At 36.7% G+C, this 24,431-nt stretch overlaps 3 protein-coding genes across 3 annotated transcripts in view; 2 read left to right on the top strand and 1 right to left on the bottom strand.

Annotated features, from left to right (window-relative positions):
* LOC101744696 (protein Wnt-11b) overlaps positions 1 to 24,413 on the top strand; it is a 31,894-nt gene extending 7,481 nt beyond the window's left edge. Inside the window, exons 2-7 of the mRNA XM_004924608.5 lie at positions 10,557 to 10,792; positions 17,317 to 17,533; positions 18,005 to 18,283; positions 20,101 to 20,263; positions 20,682 to 20,938; positions 21,506 to 24,413. Coding sequence (XP_004924665.2) covers positions 10,557 to 10,792; positions 17,317 to 17,533; positions 18,005 to 18,283; positions 20,101 to 20,263; positions 20,682 to 20,938; positions 21,506 to 21,683 — 1,330 coding nt within the window. The 3' untranslated portion in view covers positions 21,684 to 24,413. The remainder of the gene's footprint in view (positions 1 to 10,556; positions 10,793 to 17,316; positions 17,534 to 18,004; positions 18,284 to 20,100; positions 20,264 to 20,681; positions 20,939 to 21,505) is intronic.
* LOC101743353 (TAR DNA-binding protein 43) overlaps positions 1 to 24,431 on the bottom strand; it is a 490,523-nt gene that overhangs the window by 156,403 nt on the left and 309,689 nt on the right. The gene's annotated exons all lie outside the window — the stretch shown is intronic.
* On the top strand, positions 8,026 to 10,144 carry LOC119629593 (uncharacterized). Its single transcript, XM_038015920.2, has 2 exons — positions 8,026 to 8,474; positions 8,916 to 10,144. Exon 2 carries the CDS (start codon positions 8,980 to 8,982, stop codon positions 9,994 to 9,996), a length of 1,017 nt encoding a protein of 338 aa, XP_037871848.1. The 5' UTR covers positions 8,026 to 8,474; positions 8,916 to 8,979; the 3' UTR covers positions 9,997 to 10,144.

The raw sequence follows: 24,431 nt of genomic DNA, 5'->3' as shown, positions 1-24,431 counted from the left end.
AATTTGAACATGATGATGATATGATGAATCTTAAAAAAAATACATTATCGTTAAATAACGGTTTCAATTTGTAACATTATCTACATGTAGTTGTATTCTCCTACGCGAGGCAAAGGGATGGCTCCATTTGTAATTAAAATAATAATACCCGTTACCGGTTTCATACAAATGCAAATTGTTCCGGGCACGTGGCTCGAAACTGTGTTAATATTTGAGAATGTATATCTAACCACAATTTGAAATCTCTTTGTTTGAATGCTTCATTAATATACAGACCAAAATTTTACTTTATAGTTAAAACTAAGTTGCTCTCACATTACATACTATATATATACATTTTTACGTATTTCAAAATGCATTTGTTTCTAAGCGGTCAATTAGAATCCGTAGATTAAGGGTTGCTCGGATATATCTATTTATATTATGTAAAAGGTGTAATAGATGTATATTATATAATACGAATTCCGACCATCATACCTTAATTTGCGCTTTAACTCCAATCGATTCACTTACTTTTAACTCCTAAGCTACTAATAAGATTTATTATTTATTCGTAGCTCCTAAGGCATTTAATATACCAGAAATAATGTATTTTAATCGCATTTAGAACGAATAAATTTTATTTTCGTCGTGAAATTATATTGGAAGCGTTTTCAAATTAAATTTTACGCTGTGACGAGCAAAACTGCGATAAATCTTCCGAAGCGACGCACAACTTCATCGCTGAACATTGTCGGGGATTGTTTTATTCGTCGCACGAGGCAAGAGGGCGGAACGTGCGCAATAAGTACAACAAATCGTTCTTAGCTCGATCCATTTGATCTGACACAAATTTATCCACGCCGCTCGTTCTTTATTTACACCGTAGCCGTTGTTCAGTTTGTCCTGACAAATTCATAAATTACCAACATCCTCGCGCGGAGGCGCTTTGCTTTTATTTCTGTCACATGTCCTGTTCGACTGTATCGATGGTATTCTTTGATGTTCTACTTCATAAATTAATTTCGATCGTGTTATTATCTCGTTGAATAGTTTTGTACATGATTGGTATGTTTGTTGAACTTGTAAGCGGCGACCTGGTATTGTCTGTTATTAGTACTTAAGTGGTCCTATTTGATCTATCTTGGAAAGTTATTAAAAACCTACGAATGGCATTAGTCATAATCATAAATGAAATTACTTAAAAATAATATTCCCTAAAAGCTATGAGCTATATATTTCTTCCAAGAAAAATGTCTAGACAGATAATAAGCTTACAATGTACAGTTTTTAATTGATTTTACAGTAAGCATAAGCTACGTGTTAAAATGTTGTAATGATAAATTGTACACTATACGTAAGGTACGTCACAGGTTTTAGCGTCGGCACGCTGTCTAGCACACGGTGCGTTGACTCACATACGGATTTCCCGAACATTGTAGTACTTTAATGGATCGAATAAAAACATTAGTAACAATTGTAGCTACATATTATACATATTTAGGTAAAATTTCTTATTAAAGAAAAAAAAAAACTAGAATTCTGAGATGTCATTAAGTGCGTACAAGCCAAATGTCAATGAAAAATATATTAACCTTTTTTCTTTTGTATGAAATATTGCTCAAGACTACTTAATTCATACATATAAGAAAATCCCTTGTTATTTAGGCTCTTTACGAGGTAAACTTGTGTGGAAAGAATTTTATTAGTAATTAAAAAATACTGTTTTTGAAAGATACAATCTCAATAAAAGTAAATTAAATAAAATGACTAAATTGAAGCTTTGTGTAAACTTATTGTATGAACATAAATAAAAATATATGTACGTAAAATACGGTATTCATGACAATTTGTACAAACATTTTAATCGCCTTAATAACAAACGGGTATGGAGACGAGACAACTTAAATATATAGATTTTCTGAGTTGTGTTCAAAATTTTAAGCTTATCAGGAAACACCTACATTTAATCTCAAATAAACAAACAACAAAGTGACAATGTGAGAATTGAAATTATTCCGTGTCTAAAGAAGTACTCAATACTCTAGTTCAAATTTGTCGATTTCTGTACTGAATTTTTTTACAAAAATCCTACATTTCTAACCTTTTTCATGTCCGCAAGCATTATTGATATCTCATGATTAAGTAGTCCGGACGATCGTGTGCTTATGAGGAGAAATTATTAATAAAATGAGGTATGTTTTTCTTATAAAACGGATTAAATAGAACATAATTATTATAATAGTAACAATGTAACATTATGAAATCGTTAACTTACTTTCCAAAAGAAAGATCCAATGAATTTGCTTAATTTTAGTAAATTATGAATCAACGTCAGTTTCAAGTTCTACGCCATATTGAGATAAGGCACGTCATCCCACTTCAATACTGCCCCCGCTTATCTTAGTTTAAAACCACTTACTTTCTCATGCAAGTATTAGGCAAAATCAAGTCAATAATTCACAGTTTATACTCCTATTCACTGGATGTAAAATGAAACTCTACCACCTAGTCACAGTTCTGTTGAAACTGAGCAGTCTGCCTGAATTAATAAATATTTTTCAATTGTATACTTTATTTTGAATCGTCGTCATCATCATCATCATCATGGTCTGGTCACAGGACGCCCACAAGGATCGCCGTGACGAATAAAAATTAAAATTACACGATAAAAGTAATAAACGAAAATGTCGAGAAAAAGTGTTTCCTGAACAATTGACAATTTATAAAATAGGTTTTCCTTAAACTAAGCTTAGAAACAATATTAAATCTTTAAGGTATATTGCGATATCATTGTACATACTCTTGTCATTTTAGCAATATTCAACGGTAAGACTTCCCGATCCTGCGGACAGAATGGAAAGCAGTCGACGTCGCCCAAAACACGTCATCTCGGATCCTCCCGATCCACTAACGGTGCTTCTAGGTACTTCAAGCACCGGTCACCGTTCTCGTCGAACCCGTCGCTTGCGACGAAGGGCTCGACGAGTAAATTAACCCTCAGACACAGCCCACTGAGTTTCTCGCCGGATCTTCTCAGTGGGTCGCGTTTCCGATCCGGTGGTAGATTCTGCGAAGCACGACTCTTGCTATGGTTCGTGTTAACATCGTCGTCAGGTTTGAGCCCCGTGAGCTCACCTACTAGTTAAGGTTCCGCTAGAATAGCCTCACTAGGCTACCAGCTTAGGTAAGAAAAAAAAAAGTGTGTGTGTCCGCTCCGACGCACGACTGGAGTTTACTGGATATAAATATAAATTTGTGTCAGTTGAATACAGTAAAATATGGAAGTTACGTATTCTAGTGAGAATGATCCGGGAGTTGCGGAACACGTGGATGCGGTAATTAAGTAAGTCTATATAATTCACTTTTACAATTAATATATAAGTTGTCCATTCACTGATAGAAGGAATTGTTTATATTTAATAAGCTTTATTAATAAATGATTTGTAGCGGGTTATATTCGGGTATCAACCCACTAACAGTTGATACGTTCAGGAATCGAACCCGAACGGCGTCCGGCCACAAGCAAAACGATGTCGGTAAATTAAACGAAACAATACGAGAAATAGTTCTATATTACGACAACACGATACACTACAGATTATTAACAAATTAACGAGACACAAAACAAACGACTAACAAATATATGAAAATACAATAATGAGAGAAACGCGCGATCAGTACGAGGCTTTGTGGCGGACTGCCGGCGCAGCAGCCCGGCGTCACCTGCGATAACGCGGCCGCGCGTTGGCTCCTGATTGGCGCGCGCACGCATCACGCAATCAGGAGCCAATCAGGCGCATAACGCATTTCGTGTGACATGCTATACTCTCTAGTACGATTTTGGTCCCCATAATTTTCATACCCCGGGCCTATATATGTAAATCGATTCTTAAGGAGTAAACTCCAAAAACCTAAACCTTTAAATCTTATAGTTTTCAGTTATGCAAAATGTAAAATTCAATAACTCATATACTACCCATAAAACTATTCTGGAGCTTAAGAACTCACATACAACTTTATTACCGACGTTCTCTTCTGAGAATTACATCAATAAAAATATACAATTGTTCCTTTCACTGTTCCGACTTAGACAAATCGCTTTAGCATTAAGCAATTTGTCGTGTAATCCTTACATTTGTTTCAATTATACCAGCATCCCTACTAAAGTACACTTTACCTAAATTTAAATCTTAATGGGTTCCCTCTTAGCGCGTGCTCGGCATACATAATAAACATTATCTTTACTTTTAATTATTACGATCACGTACGGGCCTTTATACTATCAGCCCCGATCACAAATTTAACAATACCGATATTATTAATATTAATTTATTGATGACTGTTTCGTGCAAATGTTCCTGTGGGCTGGTTCCTAGTTTATGGATCGATTTCGTTAATGGAATCCATTGATCTTTGTTATTGAAAGTCATTAGGCACAGTGTACTGTGAGCGTGTGTCAAATGGTTCATAATTAGAGTATCATTGTCCCGTGTCTAATGAACCAATGTGGTTTGTTCTGAGTTGACAGCGGGTCCCTTGCCTGTGATTGTGACAAATCGACATTTCTTTTGGTAACGACTGTGTAGCTATGTGGAGTGAACTTCTTACACAGTGGTGATTGTTGAGATAAATATTTTGTTACTTCCATTAACTTAGTTCGTTAAATTTTCGATTTTAATATGAAATCTAGATTTATAAGTAAAATTGGTGAACTAATCACAAACATTGCAAATTGAATACGTATAAAACGTTAGTTTAGTATCTAAGTCTCATTTGTACGCCGTAGCACATAATTTTATTTGCAAATTTTTTCATGTAATTAATTATGCCATGAAATTCAACTCCTTTTCCATGATATTACTAATTATTTAATTTAAGTATAATACTTAAGAAACTATTCCCGAAAAAGAAGGCAGATAGTGCTAGTTATTCTTAACACAATAGCCGAATCGATTTTAAGAATACATTATAACGTTGTTTTTTGAACTTCACGCAATTTATTACAATCAAAACTGAGGTACACACCTTCGAACGGTTTACGGTGAGGATAAGGAACATCAACTGGCTAGGTTTACTGTAGAGTACGGGTACAAATATATACATATATATGCTGAGCTTAAGAAATAGTTTTATTTCAGTACTTTTTTCGGCTTCGGGAACAATGACGATGTGGTAACGATTTCCCGCGAAATATGTTTTTCGATAATAGAAGCAAATTATCTACGTCAGCCGATCCACTGTGAAATATGTAAAGTAATGTCTTTGTGACAAAACTTTTCTACGTTTTTCCCCGTTTTTGTCGGTGTAGACATGCCAAGCGCACAGCCACGACAGGGCTACGCACGCACGCTACGGCAATCATACTGTATTTAATCATTATTAAATCGGAATCAGTGACAGGAAATTGCAACGCCAGCTTGAAACCCACGCGTTTTTGCCACTTTACACTTTCAGAATGAGTTTTTAGTCGTATTCATCAGCGACCTTAAATTCTGATTAGCTTACAATTTTTTTAATTCAATTTATTCTCACTGTTAAAAGCGGTTTGTGGAATTTTTATTAATATTTAATAATTAATAAACTGAGAAACTTCGTTCTTACATGTATCAAACTACAACTTTGCGAAGCTACAAAAACACATTAAATTTTGATTCACAACATAGATTTATTATAAATACAAAGTTACGATTTGGTATACAAATCTGTTACAATTATATTCCATTGAAACCTTTAGCCCATTTATTTTCAAAGAATTAAAAAAAATATTGGGTTGATCTATTGTATACGCGACCAGTTATTACAAAGCGAATCTCTGTAGCCCCTGCGGGATCCTTTGTCTACGGGATCTAGATAGGCGCGTAAAATTTGATACGGGAATTATTTTATTAGATCAAACGTACACGTGCGCAGCGTGACGAACGCGATAATGTCCCCGGCACAAGGCCCGACAACGGAACAATTACTTTCCACATGAATTATCCATAATAGACCACGACTGTGATGCTTAATGCCCGCACCACCGTGACTCGCTGTCCAGACTCAATTGCGACGATGTTATTCTATGGAACTGTGTTAAGACGTCTTTGTGTGATTTCCTATTTAGCTCTGAACAAATTTTAATGTGTACAACTTCGATATAACATTATGACACGATTCATGCGAACCTAATTATGCGTAATGTTTAACTTTTTCACGTTAATAAATGAGTTAATTAATAATAAAAGTTTTGACTTTTAAAACAAAAAAATATATACATAGTTACCATACGTAATAAAATCACTTTTACGTTTATCCGACGTTTCGAATACGTTACAGTTTTCGTTGTCACGTGGCGACTGTAATCTTTTCTAAACGCCAAAGTTAAATAAATAATAGTTTAAAAAAACTAACAAAATACGCTTTTATAGAAAAACTAACTAAAAAATAGAAAATAAATTTTAATAAAACTGAATTTAAAAAAGTATAAGAAAAAAATGATTTTATTGATAAAAAGCGTGGGGTGCTTTTCAGGATATTATCAAAATAACCCTTCTACTCATATCTGTTCATAAAATATTTATGACTACTGATACCATGCAACCCCGCTTTTTTTTACAATAAAACATTTTTTTCTTACACTATTTTTAATTCAAATTTATTAAAATTTATTTTCCATTTTTTAGTTACATTTTCTATAAAAGCGTATTTTGTTAGTTTTTTTAATCTATTATTTATTTTTCAATTTTTAGTTGTATTTCAATTTTTTCAATATTTTTTTTTCAATATTTTTGAATTGAATATTGAATTGGCATCGGTCCGTAATATAAGTATACCAAATTTCGAGTTAATCCAACGTTTTAAAGGGGGTCAAAATCATGTTCAAAGATTCCATTACAAAAACACATACTTACTAACATACATGACATACGTCTGAAACTAATAGAGCATATTAAAAATCTTAGAACAGCATTTTTTTAAATAAATATGTACAGTTTAAAAATAACCAAACTCAGTACAGTAAATACTTGTCAAGGTACGAAGCTTGTGCATCGTTCGCCCGTCACGCATCACGCTAGAGTTGACGTCGCGTGCTGGCTTCCCTTGTGATTTTTACCGGATATCAGTTTTGGAAGCGAAACAAAACGTTAATAAAATGAGCAGCACCAGCGGACTATTTATTTTTATGAGTCGCTGAACTTATTTAGGTTCGTAAATCCGAATATTGTTTCAGCAAAAACGGGCGTGTACAGTTTTCGGACTAATACAATTGTTTAAGTGGTCATATTTAGCATTCTGAGTTGTTAATTGTCATTTATTTGTTTTATTTTGCGCATTAACAAACTTAGAACACATTAGAAGCATTACGTAGGAAAGGAATATAGTTTTCGATTATTTAGACTATTGATAAATTTGGATATAACTATTTACCGTGTATATTGTAGTTCTATATACATAAATTGACGTCCATCATAATACTAGCTTTGCAATGTAGGTAATTAGTTAAAGGGTGCAAATTGTTCTTTTCTAAAACTCAACGGATTTAAAAATCATGTAATCAGATAAGAGTACAATGTCAGCGCGACTATGTGCGTCGCTTCTCTGGAATAAGTTCCCGTATCATAAAAGCGAAATAATTATACAGATCTTCGATCAATAATAGTATTATTGATCGAAGATACAGATATTAATTTCGTTACGGCTCAATAATTTTGTTGCTTTTTGTCCCGAAAACATCGAATTTCTCATAAATACACTATACTTTATAGTGTTTATGACCGACTGAATTTATACTACGCGACCCGGGCTGCTGATACTACTTTTCTATAATCTGTTGGTAGTAAGACCTCGCCTATTTCCCCACATAACGCTCTTATTATTAAGCCCTTCATATCTTGAGCACTAATGAAGGAGCATATTATATGATCGCTCTGGTACTGCTCCGCCAACCTGACTATTTTTAAGTTTGTAGGGTAGGATCGCAGAGCAGCCGTTGCGGTAATGTAACTGTGACTTCAAGTTGGGTAGTGTCATTCACATTGTGGTGTCTGTGAGCTCAGGTATGCTTCGCATTAGATGAGTAGCACCGTCGTATGTCTATTGTAGCTATATAGCTAGCTAGGTAATTAGTTGATGAGTAGTTAATGTGATAAAAAAAAATAAAAATCGAAGTTTACCGAACCATTAAATTGTCAATTTCAATAAATAAACATAAATGAATATGCACGCTCTGGAATCAACTTTCAACAAACTTTAAACCAAGAAAAAATAGGAAGTCACATAAACCTATCTAGAATCCACGCGATTCGTGAAATATCGAAGCTGTATCGTACAATATTGTGCACGATACCTTTTGCGACACGTGGCCTTGGCAGGCAACACAAAACGTCAATGAAATTTAATATTCCAAATCCGATAACCCAGTTATCGTAAGGTTTGCATAAAAAGCTGTGCTGTGAGCACTCGCTATCCCTCCAAGGCGAATAGTACCGTTTCCCCGTCCGCCGCCGCCGCACGTAAGTTTACTCGTTTAGAATTACGCTGCCAACGCACTGATTTCGATCGCACTGGGACATATCATTTTATTCATGCGCCTTGCTACTTAACAAGCTTAACAAGCTTGGCATTGTTTAAATTAACAACATTGTTCATGTTTGTAAGTAAACACCAGAATCACGTTTCACGGAAATATTTTTTTAAATTTGAATCAAACTGAAAATAAGCACACAAAATGTCCGACCGATTTTGTTGTGTCACAGCGTGATTTATAGGTTCATTTTTATGATAATGATAAAGACAAGTAGATTGCCTATAATTTTAAATAAAATCCTAATATCACAAAATAAAGTCAGCACTCAAAACCATTTATTTACGAAAAAGTAGATCAAAATTAGAATTGGATATAAAAGTTGTAGATAACTCTAATTTTAATTGATCATGATACTTTCTTGTTACAGCGCTTCAGCTCTGAAAATGGCAATTGAAAAGTACTGATAGTTTAGCGCACGGGATAGTTATAACATGAGTTTATTTGTTGATTTGCGACAAATCAACTCTTCCGTAACAAATCTTTCAGAGATGGTTGACAAGATAGCGTCAAGTAAAGAAAAGCTAGCGAACGATATTCCAAGAAAAGAAGATTCAACATTCTTCAGCAGTTCAATTTACAAACCGACAACTCTTGGTTTTGGAGTTCGTTTCTCTAGCCAAGAAGACATCTACCGTAAGTTGCCATCATCTCGACTGCACAGTCATATGTCTTTACCTAATTTGGGTAAAGCTGATACCAGCTTTGAAAAAAATTCATCACGACTTGACGATAGACCCAAAATAATTGAATTAGACGAAGAAAAAAGTTATAAAAGCAGTAAATCCACTATACAAATTTCAACAGAGAACCTCAACGATTGGATAGTAGCGTCTATTAACAAGCGACCGCATTTTGATGATAACGGTGATACGCATCCTATGGATTTCATAGAAAACATCAAATACTATATATCAGAATTGAAAATGTTGGAGGAGAAACAACTTCCGTTTATAATTTCCTGCTTGGAAGGAGTACCACTAATGTGGACGCGATGCTTCCGAAACGAATTCAAAGACGTCGAAAGTTTTTACGCGGCATTCGAACAAGAATTTTGGGGACCAGATCGTCAGAAAGCTGTGTTGTACGACTTGAAACTGGGGAAATATGATGAAAGCGATTCTCGGATGAGCATGTCAGAATATTTTCTGCACAAAGTATCCAACTATCGTCACTTGACACCCCCGCCTTCCGATTTGGAAATAGTATATTCGCTCGCAGCACATTTCCCAACAGCCGTAGAGCTGGAGCTACGGCTGACTCCGAAGCCTACGCTTCGAGACGCATACCGCGTGCTACGCCGTAGAGAAGGCGAGTCAGCGGACTTCCTTCCAAATTACCTATACGATATGTGCGAGGCGTTCCACCGCGGACAACGACCAGAAACTTCAAGACGATCTGAAAAATTAAACGTTCAAAATGTAGATTCGAAAGACAAAAAAATGTATTAAAGACTTTTAATTTTTTTAAGCGTTAGCGAACATTTGACACTGCCATTTCAATAAATTTAACAAATAAATTATGTGATTTTTTTAAATAAAACTTTTAATCAAGAATACTCAATTGTACTTACGAATAATGAAATAAATATTAAACGTAGAATACGTATTTTCTTTTATATATTTTTATTTATTTATAGCTTCGTTGATGGGTTAATGAACTCACGGCCCATTTATGTAAAGTGGTTTACGCCACACTCCTTGACAATACAACTAATAGCATACAAACATACGAGTATATTGAATCTTTCTAATTTAAAATTAACAGGTAGGTATGTCACAAAACATGCTTATTGAATGTCAAAATTCTAACGATAGTAGCTTCTACATAAAACTTTACATCAATTCTAAATTAATTAATTATACAATAATATTAGAGTTTATTTGATTTTCAAAAAATAATTTCTTCGATCAATCTCAAAGGCAGAAACGATGAAGCTTGCCACGTTTATATCTTAAAACAAAAAAGTATTTGAGGAGACAACGTAAATTCTTATATATTTTTAATTCAGAGCTCTGCACGAGAGTCAAGGTAATTGGACGGAAAATGACTGCTTGGAGTCGCGGCGCAGCGGAGTACTATGGAGCGAACAAAGCCGCGCATGCCGCCGCCATCACTCTGCCATGCCCCACGTGGCTGCAGCCGCACGACTTGCCAGGTCTGCCTGCCTCGCGGCTCACGCTGGGGAAAGATGGAACTGCTCATCCATTGAACTCGCACCTAAGTTTACCCCTGACTTACTAACAGGTTTGGAGATTTATTAAATTTTTTCTATACACTACCCATCCATCTATTATACTTTCTTTGTAAATGTCTTATTTATTAGCGGAGATTGTCGAGCCCACGGGATATCTTGTGATAATCCTGACTTTGAAAATCATACAACACCACAGCGTAAATATCGTCGTTACTCTTATAAAAACAAAGACAAAGTTTCAGTTACATTGGAATAAGACCTATCCTGTTCGGTGAACCGGAAGGCATGATAACTTCGGAGCGTAATTAGGACATGAGTATTATTAACATAGCATGAGATATACTACAGATACTCAAAATAGAAAAAAAATGGGCGTAGAAAGCTCGACAGGATAATAAGAGTAAGTTATCAATACTATGGGCGAAAGACGAGGAAGTAGATTACGCGATTTGATTAGTACACGGCTTATATTATTGGTTTCAATAAACGTATGAAGACCGTCTTTTGTAATACTCGTACTAGACGATTTCGAGGCTATTATTGATTTTCCTTCCGTCTTTAGGTATACATAGAAGTGACAATGTAAATCATCACTACCTGTATCTAATATGTCTTAGATACCAAAAGCGGCACATAAACAATCGTATCTATTGTTGTCCGTAATTAAATTTAATTACATAAAATTAAGATCTTTAAACTATAAGAGTTTATATTAAATGCTATACATTGTGCAGAAGCTTCCGGCGGAACGACAGCACCCTTTTTAACTAGACAATAGCGTATCGTTCCGCTTCCAGCACTTGCTTTATTTACATGACACATAAACAATATTTATCACTCTTTGCTCAATTAATTTTGAAATTATTACTCTATTATTATTAATCCCGGTCATAGATAAATCTAAGCCGTCTTTTAAACGACAAGGCATTATAATTAAGCTTCGAAGGAGTACTGTTTTTTGTGTGGAGTGTTTCCGAAAGGTTATTTATTTACAGAAGATATCACGCAGTCTGAATTGCTATGCTATACAGAAAGGTGAGGATGACGGAACTCTTTCGTGCTGGCTCACAATGCGCCCTACCGCAAGTAGTTAGTTACATCTAGTGAATTTTTTATAGCAAAAAACAACAGTCCGAACCTTCCAGACAGCGAAGTTCTTCGTTTAAACAGGGAAAAACAAAAATAAAAAAAATGAAGAATATAAAAGCAAAGAAACAATGGCCAAGTTTTTAAAGTTTTGGCGTAGACGGCGATGTCGTGTTGTTGGCAGCGAGTGCCGGATGCAAGCCACCGGCTGCAAAATACAAAGCATTGTTTTTAGTCACCGTTCACCGCTTCAACGTCCGTCTAACCACTTTAGGAAATTAATTGACACGGAACGTAGTCGGCTACAACCAATAAGACCGACAAGAACCTTTGGAACGGTCCCGACTTGATACATTTTAATTAAAAGTTTTACGAAGGAAATAACTACAGCGGCCTTCGTAATTTCGAACAGAATATAGCTTTTCATTTAATACAGTGGAAGCGATGAATTACAGAGACTTTTATACTTTTTATTGAATATTAACGGTAGTAGACATTACCTAGAAACTTATCGATTCTTCACAATAATTTAATCAATCCGGATCGCTATAATTAATATTATTTTGTTTATAATGCAGGCTTTTTTGTTTTTGTTTTTGTTTAAGACAAGCAAATATCTTACCAAGTACGTGATATTATATGGTTATTTAGGGAGCTCACAACGTCAATGCCATAAGCTTTATTGCTTGAAAACTGAAATAGATAAAAAAATAAATAGGAAATTGTCACATTCTTCCTTTTTAGCCAAGTTCAGTAGCAGAAATTTCAGCCTATTCAGTAGATTTGCGCCTAGAACGACAGATTTTAGGGTAAGAAAATGTGGAGACCAATTTTTTTTAAGTAATTTTTCTTCTTTGTTCTATTCGTCTGATAGAAATTAAAAACGATTCTGTAAGGCGGTATTCTATGGAGAGAAGTCGACAAGACATTTTGCAGTAACTTTGCCCTCTTCCCTTTCATTGTACATTCCGTCGGTTTTTTTTTTTGATAAAACTAGATTCCGAATCATTAAAAAGCACATCTTAGGTTTTACGAAAACAGAATTTGCCAAATCTTTATCCTAGCTTTCTCATAGCTGTTCATATAGCGTTTGTGTGAGAGAAGCTCTTCTTTTCTAAAAAGGATTTTTTTTCTGAGATGTGATCTGAGAACCGATGTCCTGAGTTAAAGAAAACTAAATTGTTTCTCTAGGTCTTTTGTGCACAGAGTCGGAACTAATGACAAGATTACACACGACGCTAATATCATCACGATATTGTAAATTGAAAATGGCGCAAAAAAATATGTAATTGATTGAATTTATTACATTTAACTGTCCGTAAGCGCAATAAAGATAATTTCAGGCTTACCGATTGTCATAGCTGTGTACCAAAAATTTACCATTAATTCCACCAACCAGAACACCATTAATTTTGAAATACACCAAAAACCATACCTAATTTTATTACATCTAAATTTGAATCCGAGTATAAAATAATCTAGGAACTGACAATCGTTAAAGTATAAACGATAATAATTGAACCGCCTCAATTACTTTGAAAATGTATAAATTTACTACTGCTGCTACAGTCATATTTCCAAACTCGCCGTTAGTTTAATGCGGTACTTACTTATAAAATATTAATTACTCGGAAACTTCGTCTGGTTATAGATACATCTTTTAGACAAGTTAAAAACTTTTCTGATTGCTTTTACATTTAGAAATCGATCGTTATCTTTATTGATGAGAAGAAATCGCGTTCACGGACAGTGAATGTTATCTCTGTTCTGTTCAATCAAAAAGGCTATCGGGATCGCCTTACTTTGCAATCAGCGAGGCTCTGAGGCCCAGGGTACAGCGATACGAACAAAAGATTTAATTATACGCATGAATCAAACGTGTAGGGCCGGTGATATGGGGGTGGTTTAGGTAGGGAGACGTCATTCAGTGGTAGCCGTGTGCACTCACTCGCGTCCCGTGCTAGCCGATGCTCTTAGCGATAGCTAGCGATAAGCTCATCGAGCGCTATTGTTTGCCTCCGCTCAGCGACTAGCCTGCGGGAAATATCAAGATCGAGTTGTTTCTGAATGTAATTACTCTTTTCAAAGAACATCTTAGATAGTATCAAAAACCTTTTTATTTGTGAAGCTTATGCTCGAAATTTCATGACTTTCATGTCACGGCAATTTTATTCGAGACACTCTTAGCATTGTATTTAGGTACGTTGCAACTGTTTGCGATCAAAAAAATGAATTATTGAGCACAAATAATAGAACACAAATTTTAATAATTCGTAAGCCTGCAACGAATCTGGAACTAAAAGATTAAAGTCAATAAGCGCGAGCTTAACGGACATAGGGGATCAGTGAAACATAGTCGGAAACCGTGATGTACATACGTATATTCTACACAGCCATGATTATAAACCATAATCCACCATATATATTTTTTTTCTCCTTTGTTTTAATGTCTCGTAGCGATCTGTTTTTCAGTTAACAATGAGCTATTCCTCTGGCTGAATTTATTCTTAATAGATATATAAACAGAATCAGATGTCCAGTGAAACCTTCATCTTTTATTGTTAGATTTAATTTCTGTTCTGTAAGGTAGGTATACTGTGCCTCCTTAATCTAGTAAACTACACTGCTCCTGTGCCTCCTAGGTCCGACGCCAATTTATTGACGTGTATCGATAACCTGGCTTGGTATTTTTTGCTGTAAGCTACTATTTCCTCTTTCACTGTGGGAATATTTAGGTCCATTTGTATGATCTTGTTGCTTATGTAATGCGGTATTCTTACCCCTTGGCCACAGCCGAGAGCGGTGCGAATTGCGGTGCGTCGTGAGGCGCGGCAAGCGGGAGCGGCGAAAACAAATGGTAGACAACCTATGAAGTATGCCACAGCTACTGGCGGTGCGTTTTGCGGTGCGTTGCGAGGCGCGGTGAGAGGCGCGTGACATCTGGCGGCGACGAGCTGCGCCATGTGCGAGTGAAACAAATGTACTAGACAATATGGAGGCGGCCACAGTTCAGAGCGGCGCGCGCGGCGGTGTCGGTGGACGCATTGAGGCATCGCGCGACCGAAACAAATCATTTTGTTTTTACCGCGCGTTGAGCTAATAAAATATAATGGATGTGGAACAATTCATTAGTGAAATACTGAGTAGACCAGAAATATGGATGTCAAAACATCCACATCATAAATATAGGCATGTTATAAAAAAAATGTGGGACGAAATAAAACAACAATTTTCTGGTACTAATGGTTTCGTAGTTACTCTTGGATAGGATTATTGAAATAAAATTTGTAATTTGAATTGATTTCGTATTCTAGATGCTTGAACCGTTGCTCGACTATTCCGTCTTGATCTGGGTACGCTATTGTGAATATTGGAGTCTCCAAACTGGGAAACAAACTGCTGAAAATCTGCATTTCTGTCTCCATCTCTTTCTTTTGAAGCACGAAACCTTTATAAACAATGTCGCGTGCTTTTTATTTGCCTTTACACTTTTCGTAAAAATACGAAATTTATTAGTTAGAATACCAAACGCGTACTGAATTGTGACACTTGCCCGGGATAATGTCTTGTCGAAAATTATTTGTTCCGCATTTAAACCACCCGGTGGATATGGGCGCATCAAATAATTTTTAAGAGGATAGGCTTTATCAGCAATTAACACGTATGGTAAATTGAGATTTGAACCTGGTAATCTCTGTGAAGGTTGAATCTATTAATAATCTATTTATCGGGATAGTTCTTATATTCCTAATATTCCTAATATAATAATAAATAGGGTGAAATTCGCCAAGTTCTCTCTTTTTCTAACTGGGTGCGCTCCTATTCTTGATTGAATAATATCTTCAGCTAAGAACGCACTTATTTCAAGGTAATATCGTGCCATTTTTGAAAGGGAAATTTGATAGGACTTTCTAAATACGTGCACCTCTGACGCCGCCGCCGCCGCAACTAGTCTAGCTGTGGCATACCCCCGCAAGTCACACCGCCCGCCGCGCCTCGCAACGCACCGCAAAACGCACCGCCAGTAGCTGTGGCCAGGCCCTTAGCATTGTTCTGAAAGTTTTATTTTGAAACCTTTCAAGGATCTCGACATTGCTATTGCTGGCAGTTCCCCAAAGCTGTATGCCATATGTCCATATTAGCTTTAAGATGGTATTTTAAATTAAAATTTTACTTGTTGGCGAAAGTTGGGATTTCCGTCCAGTCAACCAGTACATATTTCTTAGCCTTATGTCGAATTGTTTTCGCTTAGACCAGATGTGCTTTTGCCATGTCAATCTTCGATCCAGATGTATGCCAAGATATTTTGCATCTTCCGCTTGCGGTATATTTTCGTTATATAAGCTTACAGGTGGACAGGTTTATTTCCTGAGGCTGAATGTAACGTGGGATGATTTGCTTTGGTTTACCATAAAAATTAACGCATAAAGTCCCGCACGGTCGACTGCTTACCGTTAACCTCGGGTTCATTGTCTCCACGTTCGGTAACTCCCTATTTTTATTTGAGAAAGGTTTTCGGTTCCAAAAATCTTCTAAATACCCTTATTGAAAACACTTATTTATTTAAGTTAATTAGTAATAATAAAATATAAAGAAGTTGAAATATGAGGTGGTAAGGTGTGTTGTAAAATCTCGCGGATTAGTACAATCAATCTGTCTGTATTTGTCGCAAAGCAATAATGTATTCCGGTTTAAAGAGTGGGACAGCTGTTATATAACACGACTGTGACTTCGACCCTGTTTCTCAAGCTGGGTCGCTGGTGGTACGACCTCTTGTGAGTCCACGCAGGTAGGTACCACCACCCTGCCTATTTCTGCCGTGAAGCAGTGATGCGTTTCGGTTTGAAAGGTAGAGTAGCCGTTGTGACTGTAACTATACTTGAGACCTTAGAACTTACATCTCAAGGTGAGTGGCGCATTTACGTTGTGGATGTCTATGGGCTCCAGTAACCACTTAGCACCAGGGGGTCTGTGGTAGGTAATAAAAAAATTAAAAAAACAACACTAAGATGACTGTGGGCTCGTTCTCTAATAGTGATAACAAAAATAGCAATTACAAAAAAGTAGGTAAAATAAAAAACGGTGCACGTGCAACTTGGTGCACGTGAATGAAGTGAAACTTCTTTTTCGATGTGTAGTATTGTGGTTTTCTTCATTTTTCATCCTTAAATCAGATTGCTTTTGTAATAGGGAATGCTGTGTATAAGAGATGATATTTTAAATTATAGATAGAAAAATAAATACATATATTTTTTTTAAATACATACATCATTTAAAATATTGGACGCTTCTCTTTGTTAACGCTCGCGCTGGCCTGTAACAGGTATACTATGCGTATGCATTCGAGTGCCACGCATTCACTCTCGCTCTGTCTCTTTCTAGTATGTTAGCGTTAAACGTTTAACGCAACCTTGTTGGAAGTCGCATTAGAAGTTTCACTTCAAACAGACTCTCAAATTATGTATGTCCTTTGATAATTTCATTGCAGGTACTCGCGAGCAGGCCTACGTGTATGCGATGTCAGCAGCTGCCTTGGCTTGGTCCTTGGCCAGGGCCTGCGCTGCGGGCTCTTTACCTGCCTGTTCCTGTGCATCTCCGCCACGGGCTCCACCCCGCCCACCGAGACAAGCACAACTGTCTCCCGCTGAACCGTACGCTAGATTTAAATGGGGCGGTTGCGGTGATAACTTCCAATGGGCTGAGAGGTATGCGTCTTTTTAAATAACGTCAATATTCAGATGAGCTCAGTGAATTTTTAAGTAATTTAGTGACGATGTCAATGGGATGTAGTCTCCGTAACATTCTTTGCAATGGTGGATGTGTTTCGTAATTTCGTGCAGGTAGTAGGTATGTATAAGCTTGTTTCTATCGTGAGGTGATGAGTTTTTCTGATTTAAGAACAGCTATTATGTAATACATGCGAGACTTTGTATAAGTATTTGCTTAAACATTGAACAAACACTAGGCCGACCTGGTGTTAAATGGTAACAGGAGCCCATACGGACCCAACAACGTGTTGTAACGTTGTTGGGTCGAAAATAAAAAGCATACTGGAACATAGGTAACACTTCCTTCCACCGATGAATTCAATCGAATTTATTACATACCAATTAATCAATTTATTGAATTTTCTCTTTTATTTAGTATAGTAGTTTTAAATAATATTTTATTTTTAGATTTTCTAAGCAATTTCTTGATATGCACGAGATAGACGTGCGAGATGGAAAAATCGAAGACTTTTTTGAAACGGAAACTACAACAGAATTGCCAACTACAACTACATTTGAGACGACAACAATACCGCCGATAGTGATATTGGTGGATGATCAGCCAGCTGCTGAAAACACTACTGAATCTGCGAAAGTTAGAAGAAAGGGTCGACGAGGACGGAAGCGCCTCCCACGCTCTCCCCGACGTGGCAGACCCACACGGAAACGGTTCAGACCAAGACCAAGGTTTGCCTATGTCGTATTTTATTGCATTTTTATTTATTGCTTAGATGGGTCGACGAGCTCACAGCCCACATGGTGTTAAGTGGTTACTGGAGCCCATACACATCTACAACGTAAATGCGCCACCCACCTTGAGATGTAAGTTCTAAGATGTCAAGTATTCAAACCGAAACGCATTACTGCTTTACGGCAGAAATAGGCAGGATGATGGTACCTACCCGCGCGGACTCACAAGTCGTCCTACCACCAGTAAAGTTTTAATTTTAAGTAATTATTTTAATTATCAATAGGATTATAATATACAAGAAACCGATTCAAACTTCGTAACAATGTATTAGGTATAATTAATTATTCAACTTAAAAGTTTATCTCTGCGTAAATAGCTTTGTATTATACCATCACATAGCGATTATTAATCAACATTATTGTTGATAGGAAACATCACGAGCTCGTAGGAGTAGAGAAATCATTAGCTCCGGTTTGAAGGGTGGGACAGCCGTTATACAATACAATTGGGGTCTCTACCAACATGTCTCAAGGTGGACGGCGGCTTTCACGTCGTAATATCTATGAATTCTGGTAGTTCTAATCTTAATCGTAATCTTAATACTTTGCCGCCCGCACATCTCGTAAAAATTTATTCGCTTGACGTCGGCAACGCTAATTCGGATTACTTGACTTTTTGCCGGCCTTTCTTGACATTATCGGGAAATTGTTGAGTTTTACTAATCTCATCGTTAGGTCTCGTAAGTTCTCAGTCCTATTCCCCTAATTTCATGAAATTTCGAAGATGTGCTTACGACACTACTGTGGTGTGATTGGCTGTTGGCCGATTCATTGTATACGACATCACTGTGGTATCGACGGACCGCAAATTATTAATAAACGAATTTTGACGTTATTCTCAGTTTATGGCTAATGAATGTATATCGCTTCAATTATTATTTCTACTGGTGGTAGGACCTGACCCGTGACACGTCAGCCGTGGAAAAGCTCACAAAAATATGGAAAGATCGCCGTATAACTAAAAACACCAAAGTTCTTAAATGAGGTGCTTAATATTTCCTATTTTCCTATATGGAGCAGAAACATGGACGATCCATCAAAAATGTCGTAAAAAGATTGACGCCCTTGAGATGGGGTGCTGGAGACGCTTGCTGAGGGTAAAATGGACTGCTTACCGCACTAATGTATCCATCCTCAAAGAGCTCCAAATCAAACAAAGGCTTTCGTCGATTGTGCAATTGCGAATCCTTAATATGTTTGGACATATCATTCGTAATGAAAGGTCATTGGAACGTTTAGTGGTTCAAGGAAGAGTAGACGGTCAACGCTCTCGCGGCCGATCACCCACAAGGTGGACAGACTTGGTTAAGTTTTCTACGAAGTGTTCCCTTACTGAGTGTACACGTACCGCCACAAATAGAGAAAGATGGAGAAGTCTCTCAAAAGCCGCAACCAAATATTAAGACTTATGTAACCACGACCACTCCGCCAGGAGTGAACGACTGAGAAGAAGAAGGTAGGATCTTGTGAGTCCGCGCGGGTAGGTACCACCACTCTGCCCATTTCTGCCGTGAAGCAGTATTGCATTTGGGTCTGAAGGGTAGGGCAGCCGTTGTAACTATACTGAGATCTTAGAACTTATATCTCAAGGTGGGTGGCGCATTTACATTGTAGATGTCTATGGGCTTCAGTAATCACTTAACACCAGGTGGGCTATGAGTTCGTCCATCCATCTAAGCAATAAAAAATAAGAAAAATATTAGTTTTGATGTTTAAGTATTTATCAACGTGATTTAATAAAATTTCTATGACAGATACGAATTTGAAGACAGAGGTTCCAGATATCGAAACATCGAATATCGGATGGCAGCTGACGACCCCCGCTTTGACCCGCAAGTAGATTTAAGGACTCGACTTGAAAGGCTACGTCCCCTAATCGCCGCAGCGAATTTGATAAATGGAAGATTCGGACGGAAAGTAAGTACATCATTAACCTCGTATTTATACGTGACAACGAGAATATTTGTCTTGAATCTACTTGTACTAAATAATTCTGTTTATTACATTAGATATTATATTCTCGGCAATTTCAATTAAGATATACGCAACTCATATCAAATTGTTATTGGTAATGTTGCTAGTGCAAAAGATGTTAAAAGAAATACAATCGAAAATATAATTGTATGGTATATGTAAAATTAAGGTTCCTTTGGTCTTTTGAAAAAAATTACTAAATAATATTCCATAACCTTATATAAACAGGTTAAGCGTATTAAATATTTTTTAGTATTTTTTTAATGAAATTTATTAAAGAGGTAGATACAATATGAGTATATCTCAACAATGCTTACTGTTTTATACGGGTACTTAAGAGAATCCGTGTGATATTCGACAGGCCGTATCTAGCGGCATGCGTACCAAGTGTACATGTCACGGCGTGTCGGGGTCGTGTTCGGTGCGCACGTGCTGGCGCGCCCTGCCGCCGCTGTCGCGTGTGGCGGCCGCGCTGGCGGGCGAAGCGGCACGTGCTGGCCCGCTGCGCCCGCGCCGTCACGCCGCGCGTCACGCCAAGCCGCGCCTGCGCTACGTCACGCCCAGCCCCGACTACTGCGAGCCCGACTCAGCCGCTGGCTCGTTGGGCACGCATGGCAGGTGTGTCAACTAACTATGTACTAATTCGTGTTAAGTTTGAGATAAGTTTCCTTCTTCAAACGAGGCTTGTGGAGAGTATTAAGCGGTAGGCAGCGGTTTGGCTCTGCCCCTGGCATTACTGAAGTCCATGGGCGACGGTAACCACTCATCATCATGTGGGCCGTGTGCTCGTCTGCCTACAAGGGCAATAAAAAAAAAGTTTCCAAATCACTAGTCAATGGCGTTTTTTCTGTTTGAAATGTTACTGATGTCAGATAAATTTTCTCTTTATGCAAATAATAATGTCGGTTTGGTTATGTGACAGAAGAACACACTAATATATGCATTTTAGCATTTAAAATAACACCAATAGATTTAATGAATTAACAGGGTACATGTTTAACTAACCAAGAGACAGTATAGGGATATGTGAATCCACCGAAGATACATAAAGCTTTGGGAGTAACGACAAAGAAAAGATCTTCCACCGAGCGGACGAAATTGCTGGATAAACCGTCGCAACGGTTTGAATGTTATTGTTCGTAACTTTTATGTAAGCAAATTTATCTTAAAAATCCGTTCATGCAGGTCTTGTAACGCTTCGCTGGGCAGTGCGGCGGGGGGGTGCGGGCGTCTGTGTTGCGGGCGGGGGAGGCGGGCGGTGCGGGGGACGCGCCTGGAGCGCTGCCACTGTCGGTACCACTGGTGCTGCCGAGTCGACTGTCAGCTATGTCGCATCACTAGCGAAGAACACTATTGCAACTGAACTGTTGTCGCAACTATGCATCTAGAGTTTTCTCATTTAGCTCAGCGCCTGTTCAATAAGTTTCTTGGACGTTTGCGTCAAAATAAAGAGATTTACATCAATTTGAATGACTTCATTTTGTTCTTTGTAACATTGACGTGCACAGTGCAAAATCAAAGCGCGCCGGAAACATACCGAACAGGCACGTAAAGTTTGCGTCCTTTCTTAACAGCTATCATCTAAATTTGTTAAATATTTAATTGTTGTGTAATTGATTTCATAAAAACTTAACTGCCAAAGATTATTTAAAAATACGATATAGTTACTTCAGTGCGTCACATAGGGAATCGGTGACCTACGTGGCAATCAACATTTAGATACCACTACGAGCTGACGGTATCTCGTTCCATAAAGTACGTTACTAGTCAACATGCGCACAGATGTAAATATTTACTTATATTTGTAGAGGAATTTAGGTTTCATTAAAATAAAAAACTTGATTTATATCTACCTCATAATTTGCCATTCTTAGTAAGTCTAGAAATTAATTTTAATTAGTTATTTAAATTAAATCTAGATCTTTCTACATATCGATATAATTTCCTTAAAAATAAACTTAATTTTAAAAGTTCCCTGCGAGGGAGTATTTACTTGCCTGCTTGTAGTAAAAGGTTAGTAGAACATCTATAAATTCAGTTATCGTCGAATTAATTTTCTAGGATTCATCTGATAATCTGCTTCTTGGATGAATAACGAAGAATACTCGTAAACTTACTTTTATTGGGTTTAGCAATTCAAAATAAAATAAAAATTAACAGGGATTTCTGGCGGGAACGCGAGGAGCGAAGTTGTGTGAATTGCATTATTTTGTTAACTTAGTTCTCCAGTTTTAAATGTGTAATTCAATGGTTTGCATTGTGCAAAATTGCACAAATGTGAGAGAATATAACAACGCCGCTGGGCGTGGCTTCTCGGGTTCTTCCAAAAAGTCCACTGAAAAAGTCGTAGTAAATATGAATCATTTACAGAGTCTTTGTTTCATTCACTGGTGGTAGGACCTCTTGGGAGTCCGCACGGGTAGGTACCACCACCCCACCTATTTCCGCCGTGAAGCAGTAATGCGTTTCGGTCCGAAGGGTGGGGTAGCCGTTGTAACTATACTGAGACCTTAGAACTTATATCTCCCATCATCCCAATTATTCAAAGACTTAAATTAATAATCTTCAGGTCGTTTCGCTTCGTAAATTTTTCATGTAATTGAATATTGTTATTTTTTACGTACTCTTTACGTAGAAATTATATTTAAGCTAGGCTGTAAGGTCTTGTAGCTGTTGGGCATAAATAAATTATAAAAAAAAATTAATTATTACTTTTAGAAAACTTTTAAAAAATACTTTAGAAATTAGACTTTTGATCAATTGGGTTCAAGCTTACCTTCAGTTTGGAACCTTTTAGAATTTGTGTATTCTTTTCCCGAAAGATGTATTGTTTTAAATTTTTCTTAAATCTTGACAATAAGATAATGCTTAAAATGTATGTATAGCAACCCAAGCCTAGGCAACACAAAATATGTTACAAATACTGAAAAAATAGTATATAAATTTATAGCTATAATGTGAACAAGCTTTTCGTAAAATTCCTGTAACGAGATTACACTATTAATTATTATGAAAAAACATCTTAATCTCTTAGAACGTGGACGAATGTACACAGACTTACCTCTATAAATAATTACTTAAATGAAATAGCATAAATTAACTAAATTCTCAGAAAGTGATAGTAGTCTTTTTATCGCCCCGTAGAAACACCGACTTGTCATCTCCTTTAAATGTAAGACTATACCAAATTTGTTGGAGACGTAAATTCTACAACCCTACCCTATAACCTAATTTATATTGACTTTATGTTTAAGGAATCCATATTATCGTACCGTAGATTGGGGGGAACCGGGACTCTTTCCAAATCCGACACAAATGTTCAATGGTTTTTCTTAGAGAAATACCAATAAAATTCAGATTTATATGGTTCCGGAGGCTAAAATGTTTCTATACGATGCGTTTATTACACATAGTTCATTACAAAATATACACAAAAACTGAAAAAAGCTAGCTTGACCCGATTCACCTTGGCTTTGGGGTGAATCAGGTTACGAATAGGGACAATCATTTTTCGATAGGGCTGGCACTATTTAGTTGTAGGTACTTAACTTTAGGTAATTAACTTTTTAATATCTTTAGTGAGTTACAAAACTTTGATGACTAAATTAAATTATTTAATATTCTTAAACATTAAATAAAAGTCATTTTCAGTTCATCAAAGTTAAATCTAACAACTCAACAAACGTATTGTGACATCCAAGATTTGTCCCTATTCTAACTTTAGTCTCTATTCCCCCCAATCTACTGTATTCTGATTAACTACCGCTACCACTGATATCAAATAGACCACCTGAAATTTACTCAAAGAAATAATATTTTAATTATACGATCGTGATCAGTACGAGATTAAAGATAAAACTTGGATCCTATCAAAAATCTTAATTAACCGTGTACATATTTTTGAATGTGTCGTAGTATTGTATGAAAATAATATGTAATAGCGAGTGAAAGTGTTTTAAATTAAATAAGTCTGTTTGTTAAAAATAACTTTGTCGTGATAACACGTGTAGTTCTTTCTTTCATGTAGCTATTAGGTGTTCATCTAAAGTAGTTTTTAGACTATATGTACTGTAAATAAATTCTTAATTGGAAACGTGTTTTAGTTCAATAA

Source organism: Bombyx mori, chromosome 15 (assembly GCF_030269925.1).
Source record: "Bombyx mori chromosome 15, ASM3026992v2".
In the NCBI taxonomy this organism is placed as follows: Eukaryota; Metazoa; Arthropoda; class Insecta; order Lepidoptera; family Bombycidae; genus Bombyx; species Bombyx mori.
Note: the sequence above shows the minus strand (reverse complement) of the source record. Positions and strands in the feature narration are given on the sequence as shown.

Bases quoted from the DNA above. Each gene is read 5' to 3' on its own strand.
- LOC119629593 (XM_038015920.2), top strand. From the start codon at position 8,980: ATGAGTTTATTTGTTGATTTGCGACAAATCAACTCTTCCGTAACAAAT.